Here is a 16264-nt window from a genome sequence, read left to right on the forward strand (position 1 = left end):
GAAGCCCCCCTCCCCCAACAGCTTGCCCACTCCCTCTCTGTCCCAGGAAGTCCCTGGGATTCCCACCCAGGATGGCTGCTGCCAAGGAGGAGGGGGGAGGAAATGGTTTGTAGAGAAAGGTTTGTTTTATTGCAATTATTTAGAGAGCACATCCTGGTGGGGGTAGGGGCTCTGGTATTAAGTGGAAACATCTGTGGAGCTGGAGCTCTTTTTTTTTTTTTTTTTTTTGGAAAAACAAAACCACAGATTCCTTTAAGTCAGCAGGCCTGAGCAGAACAGCAAGGGCCTGGCCCCTAGGGTCACACTGCTGCCCCTCCCTTTCTCCCTGTTTCTCTCACATACTCGGGGCTCCCTTTCCCCAATCCTACTCCCACGTTCCATCAGCACCCACGGTAGGGGGATCAGGACAGAGACTCACTGAGACGTGGGCTGGTTCCTGGGTGGTGGTGGGGCCACCATGGCTTCTGGGAGTGAGGGTGCACCTCCTCCAGTCCACTGAGGCTTGGGGAGCTCTGGTCTGGACCCAAGGGGCGAGGCCCAAAGTCCATGCAGGAAGGAGACCCAGGTCCAGTAAATGGGTAGGGAGGGGCTCAGAAGTTGCTGAAGATCTCACGCTTCCGATTCCAGTCCATCTGCGGTGCCCGCTTGTTGACCCGAGTAGCTCTTGCCTTCTCCTTGGCCTCAGCTGCTGTGGGGCTCAGGTGGAGGCCACTCTCCTGAAAAGGGTCGTGCTTCCAGGTGCTGCCATCCTGGGGGCAGACAGATGGTCAGAGTGAGCCCTGGGCCCAAGCCTCCCAACCTGATGAACCTTCCCAAGGAGCTCACACCAGAGGCCAGGCCACCTGGTGGGGCTGAGGCAGTAGACCCAAGAGGGCTTCCTGGAGGCCGCAGCCCCACTGCCCAGGTTGAAAGTTCCACAAATACCCACCCTAAAGGCCTCTCTGCCGCCCCCACCCCTGGAGTGTAAGCATAGCAGAGGAGGTGAGTGGACATTTGCTACCTCAGTGTCCTTGTCTAAGCCAGGTAGATCGCTTCGGGATGAACACGCTGAGCCACCATTGAGCTGGGAAACCAAGGGCAAGGCGTAGCTTCAGAGGCCCTGCCCAGGAGTCACTGGTGTACACACACATACATACACATATACACACCAGAGCTGCACGTATTCCTCCACTCAGCAGTGAGCGCCAAGCCTATGCTACACTCCAAGCCCATTGTAGGTAGGACTCTATAATAGACTAAACAGTGAACAAGCAGGTGGCCCAGCCCTGGCTGACTCATAATGAGGAGGGGCAGTTTTGATGCACAAGTTACCCACATGAGCGTCACCTGGGGCAAAGCCAGGGACAGCTTCCTGAGGAGAGACTGAGACTCCAGGTAACCAGACAATGCTGAACAGAAAGAACAGCAAAGGCAGCAGCCCTCAAGCTGGAGGTGCCTGCCCTGCCTGCAATGTGGGGCTGGGGTGTGGCTGACTCGGGACAGGACCCACAGGGGGCACTAAAGCTGGGAGTGTTGGGGCCAGATTGGGTGTAATAACCTCGAATATATTAAGAGATGGGGGGCTCTGTCAGGCCTGGGGATCCCCAGAGAAGCCCCTGTGGTCTCCTGGACACACCCACTCACCTGGGTAGGGCTGGTCCCATTGGTGACTGGTGATGGCAGTGGACCTGTGGGGACAGTGTGTCAATGGCTGCCTAGCTGCCCCTCACCCTGACCCACAACAGGCCCCCAGGGCAGCAGCCCACCTTCCACATGCTCCTCAGTGGGTGTGACCCGCAGCCTCTTGAAGTGTTCGTCTGTTTCAGGGTCCACCACCAGCAGCCGGGCCTCATCCTCCCGTGCCTTGATGCTGGCGACCACCTCTGCATGGCGCAGCCCCTCCACATTCTGCCCATTCACCTGCCGCCAGTAGCATGTGGACAGCACTACCTGAGGGCAGGCCCCCACCAGCCCCCCGAGCTGCCTGGCCAGGTGTGGCATCAAATATTCATCAATGTTGTCACCAGCCGAGGCAGCAAGAGGAATGCCAGCTCAAGTTCCCAGAAACTCCCCTCCTCCCAGGGAGGACCTGGGGCCCAGACACAAACAGGGGACACAGGCATAGACATCCACACAGAGGACAATGCACATGGGGCACCTGACACCCCAAAGCCTCAGTGATGGGTACCTCGATGAGTCGATCCTGGGCACGGAGGCCAGAGTGGGCGGCAGGCGAGCCGGGGTCGACCGAGCGAATGTACTGTCCTGGCCGGGACTTGTCACTGTGCAGGTTGAACCCATAGCCCTGGGGGCCCTTTAGCAGGTGGCAGAGCCTGGGGCGAAGCTCCCTTGCAGGCCCATTGACATCCTGCAGGAACATGGGACTAGGGGTCAGGCCCCAGCTCTGATCCCTCACCCCCAGAGGCCACTGAAACCACCCCAAGGCCTCTGGCCCCCAGTGTGCAGCACAGCAGCGGTTGTGGGCAGGAAGTAGCCACAATCCTTCACTGGGCATCAGCCCCTGCCCAGTGGCAGAGACAAACACTGTGCACCCATGCCCAGGGGCCTCATTAAGCTGCCTATAACTCTGCTCCAGCTGTGACATCTTTGGGCACAGTCTTAATTTCCAGTCCCCAAAATGACTTCTGATGGGGCCAAGGACCTTAGGAATAGTGGGAGAATCAATAGGCTAAAGGAGCACAGGCCAGGGTCCTACAAGAGGCCAGGTGAGACCAGCCGCCACTCATTGCAACGTCCCAGATGGCTGTCCTCACGAGCCCTGTCGCAAGCACCTTCATCACCATCTCCCTCTGTGTGTGCGGCTAGGCTTGGGCAGTTTTGTTTTCTCTCCCATAGGGCTGGTGGCAGTGCTACTGTGTTTGCTTTCACATTCCAGGGCAAGCCGGAGCCACCCCCACCTCCATCCCAACCCCCACCAGAGACAGAGGATGCAGCAGCTGCGGCAGGAGCCTGGTGCCAGGGCCAAGGGTGGGGCCTGCCCTCCTGCCCCCCCTTCTCGGACAGAGGCCTCTGGTGCCCTGAAGGTCCCCCATCAACAGCCCAGGGCCCTTGCCTTGCTTTACCTCTGGCATCCTGCAGTAGGGCTCTGGGCCGGGGAGCTGTGCCGGCAGGGGCTAAGCCCCAGGACCCCCACCCAGCCGGGGCCTGGGGCAGTCAGTGACCACGGTGCTGAGTGGCCAGCGGCTACTGGTGCTCAATTAAACATGGCGGTGGCCGGAGTGAGCAGGCAGGCAGCAGCTCAGGTTTCCTGGGACGCTCGGGGCTCAAGTGCATGTGCAGGTGAGTGTTCGGGGTGGGAGTGCTCATCAGGCCCCTCCCTACGAGTGGTAGACGGACCTTTGGCCAGGTTGAGGGTGGCACTGAAGAGAGGGCCCCTCGAGCCTCAGGGAATGTCTCTAGGCCCTGGACCCCTGCTCCCACAGCCCCCACAGCCCAGGCCTCCCCCTTGACTACTCCAGCCTCCAAGCCTGCAGCTGGGTTCCAAACCCCAAATCTGACTGTGAATGTTCTGGCCTGCCAGCTGGTAGCCACCCAGCTGTGGGGCCAAGAGTCTTTCCTCACAGTGTGGGTGCCTTGCTCCAGGGCTGGGGCCTTCCTACCTGGTGAAAAAACTTCTTCCTGTCCAGCCTGTGCCCTTCCTCCAAGACCCTTTCTGTAACCCCCAAATCCTGCCCAGAACCCTCGGGGGACTACCCACTGCAGGCTACCATCTGGCCCTATAACCCCAAGAACTCCGGGGACAGAGCTGCTGCTCTTCAGTTCCCTAGGGGCTGGGCTGGGCAATGTGGTTTGAACTGGGGGAGGTATGAGACCCGAAATTCTCCACAGCCCCACTACACAAATTCATGTCCTCTCCAGACAAACCTGGAGGTATAAACATGCAACGTGGAAGAGGACCCACACCTTCCCAGAGGCACCTCTCAGGTACAGGCTGTCAGAGCATGGGGCCCCAAGGCTGACTGGGACAGAGCAGATCGAAGGCCAGGGCCATGCATGGAACCTGGAAGTGTGATATGACCCCACATGGAATGTGGACATGGGCCCAGAGACATACCCCACAGTCAAAGAGACCAGACATCCAAACATATGCTGGCAAACACACTACATGGACACACAAGGCAGCCCACACCTGTGAAAGGACAGCCCAGTGGTACGGGCCCTGTGGTCTCTTCCCACAGCCTCCAAAGTAACCTTCAGGACAGGGTCTGTCAAGGTCTTAAACAGGAAAAGGATCTGGGGGGGCATCAACTTAGGGGGATCCAGGGCCATGAGGCCGCACTGAAGTCACATCCAGGTTCAGGACCATACTGGCCTCAACCCAGCACAGCTGCCTCTCATCGCACGAGCCATGAGGTTTCTTCCAATGTCTAGCCTAAATAACTCTCCTTATGAGAGCCCAGGTTCCATGGAGCACCAAACCTAGCACCAGACTCTCAAGATGAGGGGCTGTAATGCAGTGACCCAGCAGGGAGGCCCTGCAGGAGAGCAGGCAGCAGCGGGTCTGGAGGGGGCGCAGGCAGGCCAGCACATTGCTCACATTCCTCACTCCCTGCCCTGGCTCAGCATACTTCCTGCCCTCTCCCAGCCAGGCCCTCAGGCTCCCACGGATCCCAGCAGGGCTGCCCCAGAATTGGACAAGGCCTGTCCTCCCAGCCATGCATGCCTTTAACCAGACAAAGAGACTGGCATGGGGGTACCCCAAGAGCTAGGCTGCAGCAACCCCCCCCCCCCAGATGTTGACTCACCAGCCTTGGCAGAGAAAGGTCCCATTGTTATTCAGGGTCCAGCTTGTTCACATCAGGGTCCCCTCTCCTAACCCTGGGGACACAGGCTAAACTGGCTGCTAGGGTTCTCACTGCCCACCCTGTCCCCACCCCACCTAACCTGCACAAGCCCCAAGGATGGGCTCCGCGGAGGGGCTCCTGGGACCGGGGCAGGTGGTGTGGAATTCCAGGAGCAGGCCATGGAGGCAGGACAGAAATGGCAGTGAACATCCATCTGGAGTGGCCTGAGCTCTCTGGCTGGCCCAGGCTGCCACCCCATTTATCCACCTCCCACTGAGACCCAGGAACAGGTGGGGACATAGGGCTGAGTCACTCTGGGGAACAGGGTGGAGGCTGAGCAACCCCCTTACTGATGCTCCAGCCTGGCGCCCCACCCCCTCTTCCCACTGGCTAAGTTTCCGTCCCAAGAAGGGAAGGAAATTGCTGCAAGGCCCTGCCCTGCTCCCAGGACTCAGGGCTGGGGAGACATGGATACAAGGGAAGAACCCAGGCCCCAGAATAGGACAGTTCTGCTGTGGATCATAGGGTGCAGGCAGGAGCAAAGAGCCCCAGGGGCCCTCTTGTAGGACAAGGCCCTGCAGGACTCTGTTACCTCACTCACTTTCAACCTCCAAGGATCCCCAGAACCAGAGGGTACGACACAGACTTCTTGTGAGAAAGAAAAGGACCCAAGGTCTATCAGCGCCCCTACCTGGCACTGCTAGTTGCTAGTTGCCCTGGCTCTGTTTAGGGGTTGTCCCCTATCATCACTATCAGCCCCAGTCTGGCCAGGGCCTGAGTCACCACCTACAAGACCCTGAGAGCCCTCAAAGGGAAGGGCTGGCCACATCAGTGTCCTTCACCTGTCCTGCCTCTCTCCTCTCAGCCCCAGACAGGAGGTAACTGAGGCTGAGAGTGGATACGTGGCACCAGGGGTGGGCCCTTCATCCTGCATGAAAGCAAAGTACACACTCCTATCTCCTTGGAGCAGAGCCACTTGAGTGACGTCCCCCACCCAGGCCCCATGCCTCCTTCTGATGCTCTGAACTTAGCCAAACAAAACTGGGGGTCTCTGTCCTCTGGGCCTCCCCTGACCTTCTGGGGTCCAAGTCCCCAGGCCAGCCCCAACCACAGAGAAACCTGACAGGCAGACCTCCCTCCCCCTGTTTCTCTAAAAATACACCCACAGACACCCACAGGAAGCCCCCTCCCAGGGCTTCCTGCAGCCCCAGAGCTAGAAATAGCAGAGGGGGAAGGCTCCACCCAAGGACAAGGTGGGTCACCCCATCCTGAAGATAAGGCCTGAGGGTGAAGTTTTCCACAGGAAGGTGAACTCAGCCATTTGTGTCTAAATCAATGGACAAAAGCCTGGGGGGAGGGGCCCATCCTGGGACGGGTGTGGGATGCCCCAGGAAGGAGGGAGGCTCCAACCCTCAGGCCTGGGAGGGGCCTGGCCAGCAAATCATCCCAGGACCCCTCTGATATGACAAATCTGAACCTAACACCCCCTGTTCCAGCCTTCAGTGGCCCCAGGGCAAAATGAAAACTACACCGCCTACCACCAAGGCCCTGAGACAATCTCCCCTCCTTTTAGAACAAAAAGCTCAGGACTGTGCCCCAGGTCACAGGCATAGGACAAGGCAGATGTTGGGATCCCCTGCACACCCAGAAACTTCAGATCTCACCCCTCCACTAGGCTTAGGCCAGTGGTTTTCAAAGTGGGATTTGTTTTTCTATGTTTTTTTTTAGATTATTTTTTCTTTTCAAAGATTTTTATTTATTTATTTTTTTTAGAGAGAGAGGAAGGGAGGGAGAAAAGAGAGGCAGAGAAACACAACCAATTGGTTGCCTCTCACAGGTTCCCAATGGATGACCTGGCCCGCAACCCAGGCATGTGCCCTGGCCAGGAATCAAACTGGCAACCTTTCGGTTCACAAGAAGCGGCTCAATCCACTGAGCCACACCAGCCCAGGGTGGGGGTGGGGGGGATTTGTTTGGCTTTAAAAATCAAAAAGGGAGCCCTGACTGGTGTTGCTCAAGTGTTGGTTGGGCATCATTCCACAAAGCGAAGGGTCAGAGGTACGATCCCTGGTCAAGGCACATGCCTGGGTTGTGGGTTCTGTCCTCGGTCAGAGTATGTGCGAGAGGCAACCAATCAATGTTTCTCTCACTCTCTTTCTCCCTCCCTTCTCTTTCTAAAAATAAATAAATACAATCTTTTAAAAATAAAGAAAGGAGAAGGGACATGAGAGACAATAACATGGGACTTTCATGAGGGAGGAACAAGCAGCCCCAGGCTCTTCCTCTTGGCCTCCAGCTGCTTCCCACATAGGGTCACCACCCCCTGCTCAAGGTATTTGTTCTAGGCCACAGGTCCTTAACCCCCAGCCTCAGACTGGTAGTGGGTCTGTTAGGAACCAGGCCAAACAGCAGGAGGTGAGCAAGGGCAAGTCAGTAAAGCTTCGAAGCTTCACTCTCACTACTGCCTAAGCTCTGACTCCTGTTCCCCACCTTCCCCTCAGAAAATTGTCTTCCAGGAAACTGGTCCCTGGTGCCAAAAAGGTTGGGGACCGCTGCCCTGGAACAGCACACCCTACCCTATTAATTCTTTTCCAGCTCTCCAGCCTTGGGGAAGAGATGGGGAAGGTACCCCAACCCTTTAGACCATCAGATGAGGACTCAGCTTAGTCTCCTCGGCTGCCCCCAACCATACACTGCCCACAGAGGAGGGCCAACCCCTAACCAAGGCCTTCAGAGAACAAGCAGACAGAGGGACAGAGCCACAGACAGACACCAGACACAGGCAAAGAGCTGGACATCCCAGCAGCCCCTCCCTGGGTTGGGTTCCTCGGCCCCTAGACAGGGGAGGGGCCCTTGTCAGAGTGGCCCCTCCCTAGATCAGGTGGATCTGAGCGTTCTGGGAGAGGGCCAGGGGCCAAGGACCAGGCTGACCTGATCCTAACCAGCTTAAAACAGTCAGTGGGCAGGAAGAGTGCAGCCAAGAGGGTAGTCACCAGGGGCAAAGAAGAGCCCTGAGAGGCAGAAGGAACTCAGACAGTTACTTCTGGAGGTGACGAGAAACAGACTGCTATCAAGAGGCCAAGATGGTTCTGGGAGAAGCCAAGGTGGTCCCTGTGGGCAGAATCTGCCATACCTTCTGGCCATCCTTGGAGCCAGGGCTGCCTGCATGTGTCCAGACTGGCGTTGGCTCCCAGAGATCATGGGCGGGTAGAAGACCTTGCTGGGCCATCTCCTCAGTGCAGGTCAGCTGCCTCCGGCGCAGCTCCTCATCCGTCTCCTTGTCTACCACCAGCAGCCGGGTCTGCCCTTCCACAGCCTTGATCCTCTGCACCACCTGGGACAGGCAGGTGGGAGTGGGTCAGCAGCCAGCTCTCTGGGCGGCACACAGACAGTGGCACCACTCAAGGCTGGCAGGGCTTGTGGGCAGGCAGCTGGCCTACTAGGGGTGGGTGGCTAGACCAAGTGGCCTGTCGGCTCCACCCCCTAACCCCGGACTCCAGCAGCTCCCTCCCTCCTCTGCTGGGGCTCCTGACACTAGGGCCCAGGCTGCAAGCACTGCAGTATGATCCCAGGTCCTTGCCTCAGTCCAGGATCTTCTCCAAGAGGAGATGGAAATCTGGGTGAGGCAGCTGTGCAGGTATGCACCTATATGTTTCAGGATCTGTCTCTAAGTCTGGGTTTGAGAGAGGCATCTCCTGGGTGTTAATCTGAGTGTGTCTGTGCCCATTTCTGTCCTTCAGTGGTAGAGCACAGAAGTCTAAACCCTGCATCTAGGCTGTCCATTCGCTCCAAACCATGACCACAGACCCATTCCTGCTGGACCTTCATAAGGAGAAAGCCCTGAGTTCCTTTGGCAAGGCACCTAGTCAGCAACTACACATGAAGCAAGATTTGAACCCAGCAGGTGGAGGTGGGGTGGGGAGGTGTGGGACACGTGTGGCATGTGGCCATCTGCATGTCTATGCAAGTGCTTATGCAGGATCTAGAGCATATGGTTGGCCATGCAGCATGCATGCCAGTGTGTGCCTTGTAGGGAGACAGAGTAACTGCCCACCTGTCACTGAGGTAGGAAGGATAACATCCCCATCTCTACCCCAAAGCCTACAGGAAGGCAGACAAGAGGCCCCGGTCAGCTACTTGGCAAAAATTGTACACAGAGAGGAGGGTCTCAAGCAGACCCATGTTTTCCCTGGCCCTTCTCTGCCCCTCCTTTCTCTCTGTGTAGTAGGACCCCAGCACCCTGCCTCGTCCCAACTGTGGTACCCAAAGGAGTCACTCAATATCTCCAAGCATCGGGTCTCTCATCTGTAATATGGGACCCTTCCGGAGGGTCCCATGCCGTCCTGTGTGTGAAGTTCTTAGGCCAGCACCCAGAGGTCTGGGGCAAGAGTGGCAGTGACTGTTAAACAGTGGCTAGGTGCCAGGTTTGCCAGCCCCTCCCTGTGCTCTGTCAAACGAAGCCCTCTGGCCCTGATGCCCACCGTCCTTCAGTAAACAGCCTTATGAGATTGACATTCTGAGTGGAAGACAGAAGAGCTGACAGGTGGATCGACAAGGGCCCAGGAGCTCTGCTCCCAGACCAGCCAAGGCCCAATACATTAATCTCTAGGCTCCAGGGGCTGGATACCCAAACAGGTCATGAACGCATGGGTGCTGGGAGAACACAGAGGAACCTGAGCAGAAGTGGCTATACCCAGGCAAGGTGAGTCACAAGCCAGTGGGAGATGGACACCCCTAGGGGTCAGAACCTGCAGAAACAAGACACATTGCCCTCCCTCTGGCCTTTATCTTCAGCTACAGGAGGCAGGGGCTTTGGCCTGGTGACCTCTGCAGAGCCAGGCAGCCTCCAAGGAGAGGAATGTACTACGACCAGCAGAGATTTCCACTGGGGCGAAGACACTATCAGCCAGGACACCCATGAGAACACCGGCTGCCAACACACACTGACGATTACACACAGGCAGGCGGGTCAACACACACGCCTGGACACACCCCTCCCCAAGAGTACAGATTTGTCCACACATATACATACATATCTAGAGTGCATACTTGTATATTCACATGCACAGTTCAGCCCACACATACTCATTGATGAAGGCACACACAGGTATGCCCTTAGTGTGACACCCCCATAGACAGTTGTGTGTGCACATAGGTGACCCCCAGAGGGACCTGCACACTCACATATATACACAGTTGTGTACACGTGCGTGTGTACACATAGAAAAGCACCCAGGGCACCCCCTTGCACAGAAATCTCCCCAGAGTGCCCCACACCTCTATACTTGGCACACTGAGGCCAGAGCAAGCCTAAAGATCAAAAGAGATGAGCTGAGGAGCCGCAGTGCGGGATCCTCCCTGCCAGGATTTCCCTCTGCGTTGCAGGACCGAGCTTGGTGGGAGGGTGCTAGGAAGGGGCCGACGGCCCTTGCCTCCGTGGCTACGTCCCCTACTTCCCAGAGGAGGAGCACGCAGGCCCTGGTGCGACCTCCTCCTGGCCCCGAGCTGTGAGGCTTGGGCGCAGGCAGAGCCCGGTCGGGTGGTCGTTAGTGCCTCCACGAACGCGCTCCCAGGGAGGGGGCCCGGCGAGCCAGGGCGGGGCACAGGCACCCACCTGGTGATGCGTTTCGCCCTCCACGTTGACGCCGTTGACCTCGACCAGGCGGTCTCCAGCGCGCAGCTCGGCCGCCTCGGCCGGAGAACCTGGTTCCACGCGGCGGATGAACTGCCCGCGACGGCCCTTCTCGCCGTGCAGGTGGAAGCCGTAGCCGTGCTCGCCACGTACCAGGCAGCACAGGCGCGGCCGCAGCGGCCCTGGAGTGGCCATGGCGCCGGCTACCCACCGGCCGGCCACGGGCTGGCCACCGCACTCACAGCCGCCGCCAGCAAGCAGGGGCACGGGGTGACGCTAGAGTCGCAGCCGCGCCTTCCGAGGCTACCGCTCGGCTCCCGTCGCCTCGGCCTTGCGCTGGAGCTCTGGCTGCGACACCGCCCCCGCACCGCCCCTTCCCCGCCCCCTCCGCCCCTGGGTCCAAGCCATCCTGGCCTCGCCCCTGTCTGGGCACCCCGCCAGCCCAGGGAAGCCCGGGGGAAGGCTGCAGGAACAGAGGGTTCCGAATCACTGGGACCCCCTCCGTTTGCCCCCTCTCGGGACAGCCTCCTGGAGTCAACTCTTTTGCCTCCTAGTCCAGACGCATTTATTGAGCACCTACTGCATGAAGAGCACTGAACCAAGACAGTCTCTTGAGGTAGGAGAGGAAGAGTCCTAGGGCTGAAGGAGCCCCACATAGGGACAGAGGGTAACAAGGGCCACAGCTCTACCCAGCCTCCTTGGGAAGCACCACCAGCACAACTGTCCATGTATCTGGATCCTTCCTGCTCAAACAGCCCTGGCCCAGCTCAAGTCCCAGAATAGTCCAGGGGGCAAAAAGAGGGGTTTGGAAGTGACATGACAGCAGCCCTCTCATCTACTGGAGGCCAGTGACTGACTGACTCCCTCGCCCTACCCAGGTGTGTTTGCCCTGGTCTGTGCAGTGTGTGTCCATTAAACATTCCCCTCATCAATCCCTCCCTGTGCCAGGGCCCCTTACTCATGCCCCTACCCATTGTTGGTGACTGAAAAGGGTGAAATAAGGAAATATGCTTGTCTGGCTGGGATAAGAGGGTCTTGGTCCTCCCACCAATCCTGACCTGGGATGAAATGTGCTGCAGACTTTGGTCTCTGAGTTCTGGCCTGTGGTCAGCACTCACAGGCGTTGTTTCCATGAGCAGGAACCAGGGTATCTCCCCTCCTCTGACCCCAGCCCACCTCTCCCTCCAAGCTCCTATCCCCTAGACTCTGCCTCCTGGAGGAAAAAGTGTCCCCTTTCCCCAGCCAGACAATAGTAATCACAATGGAGAATCATTTATGCTTTGTCGTCCCTCTGAGTGCATTTTACCTGGAATAACCCAAGAGGCTCAGGCCATTTTACAGATCGGGATACTTAGTGTGGAGAAGGAAGAGACCCAGGTCAGGTTCCCCAGCTCCTCTTGGGCCCAGGACTATGAGATTCCAAGTCCACACTCTTCACAGCCTCAGATACAAAAAGACAGCTGGCTGCAGGCTCCCCATCAAATGTACCCATCCCCAGTACATACCTGGTCCCCAGGAATCAGGCACAACCAGCCCAGACAGTTCCCCATGAGGGCAGGAGTAGGCTCTGCTCAGGCCCAGGCCCAGTCCTTGCTGCTCCTTCTCTCTCCAGTGCCCTCAGCCGGGGCTCCCAGCCCCCACCCAAGTACAGGGTCTGCCCTGGGCAGAAGACCCTTGGGTGTCCACACCCCAACTGCTGCCCCTAAAAGCCACTTAGGCCAAAGCTGCATGGCTAGTCCCCACCTCTGAGTTCCTGGCTGATGCTGCCATAGGCTCCCATCTGGCTGGCCACCTCCATGTGTCTGTTCACTGGCCCAGAGGCTGCCTGTCTGATCTGTGACTGGCTTCTGTGGACTCAACCAGGCTGAGGATGGGTGTGGGCAGTGAGGTCCACCCTGTACCACCCCAAGGGGTTACCCCAGAGCAACAGGGACCACTGAAGGATTGCCGGTCTGTAGCTTTGGGGCCACCCAGAGTTGAGGGAGGTGGCTGAATGAGAGACCACCAGACATGTAGGGGCCCTGAGTTCCTGGGGTCAGGCTTGAAGACCTCCACCCCATTCCTCCAGATCTGCCTGGGATTTTTCTTTCCATAGCAAAGAACTCAGCCTGTGAGTAAAGACTGATGGGAACAACTCAGCTGGAAGGAGGGGTAACAGGGCATGTGGTCACAGCCAGACACAAACACTGCACCTCAGAATAACAAAGGAGGCCCGGAGACCAAGATGGCTGGGAGACTCCCTGCCTTCCTCAGAAATGCCTGGGCCAAGGAGCCGGTGCTAGTCGTGTCCTTCTCCATCGTGGGCCTCGCTGTAACTGTGCCCTTCTTCAGCCCCTACACCAAGTATGCCACCATGATCAACAAGGTCACACCCTACAACTTACCCGCGCCTGTCTGAGATGATGGGAACATGCCCGATGTGCCCAGCCACCCCCAGGACCCCCAGGGCTCAAGCCTGGAGTGGCTGAAGAAACTGAACACCTCCACTGACCGGAAGAAGATCCCCTCCCCTGTGTTCCCCAATAAAAATGTGAAAACCGAAAAAATAAAAAGAATAACAAAGGAGGCCCCGAAGCCTGGGAAATACCAGGGAAGGTAACAGTAACAAAAGGGGGTAGGTAACAAAGGAAGTGGCTAACAACAACAAATAAAAAAAGGCCCAGGGAAGAACTGCAGGTAAAAATTCCAAAGGAGGAACAGGCTTGAATGAGAGGGAGCAGGGTCAGTGTGTAGGGCCTGAAGAAACAGCGGTAAGGAAGAGCAACCAGCAGCTCTCCTGGGCAAACTCTCCCCACGCTTCCTCCAGCCTCTGGCGCTGTGATGAGGGTGAGAGATGCAGAAAAAAGAAGCGAAGGCAGAGAGCCAGAAGTGTGCACTGAAAGGTGTCCAGGGGCTGTGATCTGTTTGTGGTCGCTGGAGAAGGCGTAGGGGAGGTGGGCGGTGAGGCCGGCAAGAGGCGGAAAGGAAGTCAGGTCGGAGGTACTCTGGAACAGAGGGTTTCAAATCACTGGGACCCGCTCTGTTTGCCCTACACCCTCACTCACTCCTGCCACCTAGCTAGGCAGGCCTCGCGATAGGGAGCGTGGAAAGCTTTCGGTGCTCCCTTCCCCTGGGGAGTCGGAGTGTCCACCTTGGGTAAGGAGGGGGCTTTCCTCTAAGCTTTGAGCCCAGCTCCCTGCTGCCATATCCCAGCGATGGGCGGAGCGTGGGCCTGGGCGGAGACTTCAGAGTGTAGCAGCGGGCCGAGGCCTGGTCTCCGAAGATGGGTTTGTGCCCAGTGTAGGGTGGAGCCGTTTGTCCAACACCCAGGTAATGGCCCAGATGTCCCTGGGAGCGACGCCTCCCTCCGTAATGGCCTTTAATAGCCCCGCGGGATAACCAGGATCTCAGGCTTACGACTCGTCACTCAGACTACACCAGGCTACTCTTCTGAGCCCGAAATCAGAACAGGAGGGACCACGGTGACTGGTGACGGGAAGAGAGTAGAACGAGACCCAGAGGAGAGAGGGAGAGAGAAGAGAAGAACCTGGAATACGAAAAGCCGGGGGCGCGTGAAACCCCGAGAGGACTCCTCGGGGCCGTGCCCTGCCAACCCTGCTCTGGCCCCGCCCACAACCCACCCCCACCCCTCCCGTTGCCGGAGGCGGGGAGCCAGGCAGTAGTCCAGAAGCGCAGCCCCGCAGTGCCACCTGCTGACTCTGTATGGGATTGCAGTGCCTGTAGGGCTGCCCAGGCCCCACCCCTCTGACTTCGACTGTGTCCAGGCCTGCTGAATGAGGATTGTAGTGAGGTCGGGGCCCTCGGGCTGCTTGCAATATAGGACATAGTGGGAGGCCAAGAAGCCGAGCCTCTGCCGAACCCCTAATCAGTCATGCTTCCTCACCATGGACCTAGCAACAACCCCTCTGGCCTGGGGTACCTGAGGCAACATGAAATCTGGCCTTTCACCAAGTGTTCCAGCACTTGTGACCAAATATTTGCTGACCACTTGGTGCCAAGCGCTGGTAAGGACTGGGGAAACATCTCTGAGACCCATGGAAGCCCAGGGTTGGAGCAGCCCCAAGGAGGGGCATTTAATCGTACGTGGAGCCCAGGAGTCCTTCAGGTGGACCATAGTGCTGTTTCGGACCCTGCCCAGAGTGTTTGCAGGCTGTGTGGGAAGGAAAGGAAGCAATGAAAGTGAGAGACAGGTCCAGCCCTGTGGCCCAGACCCAGAGATGGATTTCGTCCCACCAGTGGTGGGGAGCCATTTTAGTGTGCACTGGATGTGACAAGGTCAGAAAACACATGGTTTGAAAAGTTAAGTTTGAGGAGGTGCAGGGGCAGGAGTGGGCTCAGGGGCGTAGAAAGAGGACCCAAGGGGTCTGGGTCCACCCCTTCTGCCAGTGCAGATCCTGGGACAAAAAAACTGGGTGAAATTAGGGTAAACAAATTCGGGGTAAGAATTGAGAGAGTGGAGTAAAAATGAGCACCCACATTAGGGGACCATGTGCAGAGGATGAATCAGGAAATGAGAAGGAATGGCAAGTGAGAAGAGATGAAGGCTTCCAAAGACCATGGGGGCAGTGCAAGGTTGGTTCCACACGAACATCCCAAAGCCAGACAGATATGGGACCACCCTCCCCAGGAGTTGCTGGGTGTCCCAAGGGAAGACCTTGCCATGTGGCTGAGGGTGGACTCCAAGGACAGATAGCATCAGAGCACAGTGCCCAGGCACTGTGAGAGTCTAGGACAATTGTGGAAGTCCGAGCCCATACTGAAAAGAATTAAAGAGGAAGTGGGAGGGTGGAGGACCCAGATACTTGTAAGAGAGGAGCTGGAAGGGGGCCCAGGTGGAGGGAGGGCACAGCACAGTACATGGGGTGGTTGAGGTGTTAGAGCCAATAACTCGAAATGCGGAGGGGTATAAGAGGTGGAGCGTCCCTGAGGAGGCAAGGGGACTCAGGTGGAGGTGCTCTTCCTACCTAGGGGGAGAGCATGGCTATGAAGAAGGGGGCAGGGATTCCTACTTCCTCTCCAGAAGCTGAGGGGAGGGAGGGGTTCCTAGGAGATCCCTGGGAGATGAGGGAAATGTTGGGTGGGCCACCAGGTCTTGAGATCCCACCCCCTTGGGGAAGACTATCTCCCCAATCTGGCCAGAGGGCATAGTGAAAGAGCACCCTGTAGGGCTCCCAGGAAGCTGGGGAGGGAACTCTAACTCCTGCTTTTCCTCTACACCTTGGTGGATGACAGCAGGACCCAGGGTCTGACTTACCTCTCCTCTAGGGGAGAATCCTCCCCTCCTTGGGGACCCTGGACCAGGTCTAATGACCCCCACCCCTGAAACAGGAGGAGCAGCATTGGCAAAGAGAGGAGAAGGGAACCCAGGCCCAGGCAGTGTTTCTGCCTCTGTTTCTCTCCCCTTCTGCCCCTCTTGGACATACAGATCAAAGCGCAGGGCAGGAGGCATGTTGGACAGCTAGATGGCTCCTGACATTTGGATGGGGGTGCAGCTATTTGCACGGGGCAAAGCTAGGTGTTAACGTACACATCACAAAGGAAAAGGGTCATACTGTGAGGCACAGGAATCAGGCAGGTTTCTTGGGCAAAGGGCACGGCATGGCCAGAGCTGCGTGCCCAAGAAGCCAAAGCTACTATGACTGAGTCAGGCTTGGGGGCGCTGAAGGCAGGGGCTGAGCTCAGGCCTGTCTTGGATCAAGTAGGGGGCACGTATCGTACCTCCCATGATTTCTGAACCCCAGAGGGAGGCATGAGAGCTTGGCTGGCTACAGCCTGTGGTAGAGGGTGCCCCTGGCAGACAGTCCTTGCGAGTGCATGCGCAGGCCTAGGGTGTTCGAACAAAGGGTTC

The 16264-nt window shown here is 57.6% G+C and overlaps 1 protein-coding gene and 1 pseudogene across 3 annotated transcripts; one reads left to right on the forward strand and one right to left on the reverse strand.

Moving 5' to 3' along the window:
* Positions 1-216: 216 nt before the first annotated feature.
* NHERF2 (NHERF family PDZ scaffold protein 2) lies at positions 217-10761 on the reverse strand. Of its 3 annotated transcripts, XM_090277247.1 has the most exons (7): positions 10399-10760; positions 7918-8118; positions 2168-2347; positions 1746-1899; positions 1624-1667; positions 1001-1063; positions 217-749 (listed from the first exon to the last, which is right to left on the reverse strand). In XM_090277247.1, the coding sequence occupies exons 1-7, from the start codon at positions 10609-10611 to the stop codon at positions 591-593; spliced, it is 1014 nt and encodes a 337-aa protein (XP_090133373.1). In that variant the 5' UTR covers positions 10612-10760; the 3' UTR covers positions 217-590. The 3 variants fall into 3 exon arrangements, with proteins under 3 accessions (XP_090133373.1, XP_090133374.1, XP_090133375.1); XM_090277248.1 differs by lacking the exon at positions 1001-1063 and having other exon boundaries at positions 10399-10761; XM_090277249.1 differs by lacking the exons at positions 7918-8118; positions 10399-10760 and adding an exon at positions 4885-5017.
* A 1378-nt stretch (positions 10762-12139) lies between these two features.
* LOC150009453 (NADH dehydrogenase [ubiquinone] 1 alpha subcomplex subunit 3 pseudogene) lies at positions 12140-13015 on the forward strand (annotated as a pseudogene).
* Positions 13016-16264: the final 3249 nt, after the last annotated feature.

Source organism: Furipterus horrens, unplaced genomic scaffold (assembly GCF_987537825.1).
Source record: "Furipterus horrens unplaced genomic scaffold, mFurHor1.1.pri manual_scaffold_5, whole genome shotgun sequence".
Taxonomy (NCBI): Eukaryota; Metazoa; Chordata; class Mammalia; order Chiroptera; family Furipteridae; genus Furipterus; species Furipterus horrens.

Coding starts and splice junctions, on each gene's coding strand:
- NHERF2 (XM_090277247.1), bottom strand. CDS start 10,611: ATGGCCACTCCAGGGCCGCTGCGGCCGCGCCTGTGCTGCCTGGTACGT. Junction 1,064..1,623: donor ATGGGACCAGCCCTACCCAG/GTGAGTGGGTGT, acceptor TTGGTTTCCCAG/CTCAATGGTGGCTCAGCGTG. Junction 750..1,000: donor GCTTAGACAAGGACACTGAG/GTAGCAAATGTC, acceptor GTCTGCCCCCAG/GATGGCAGCACCTGGAAGCA.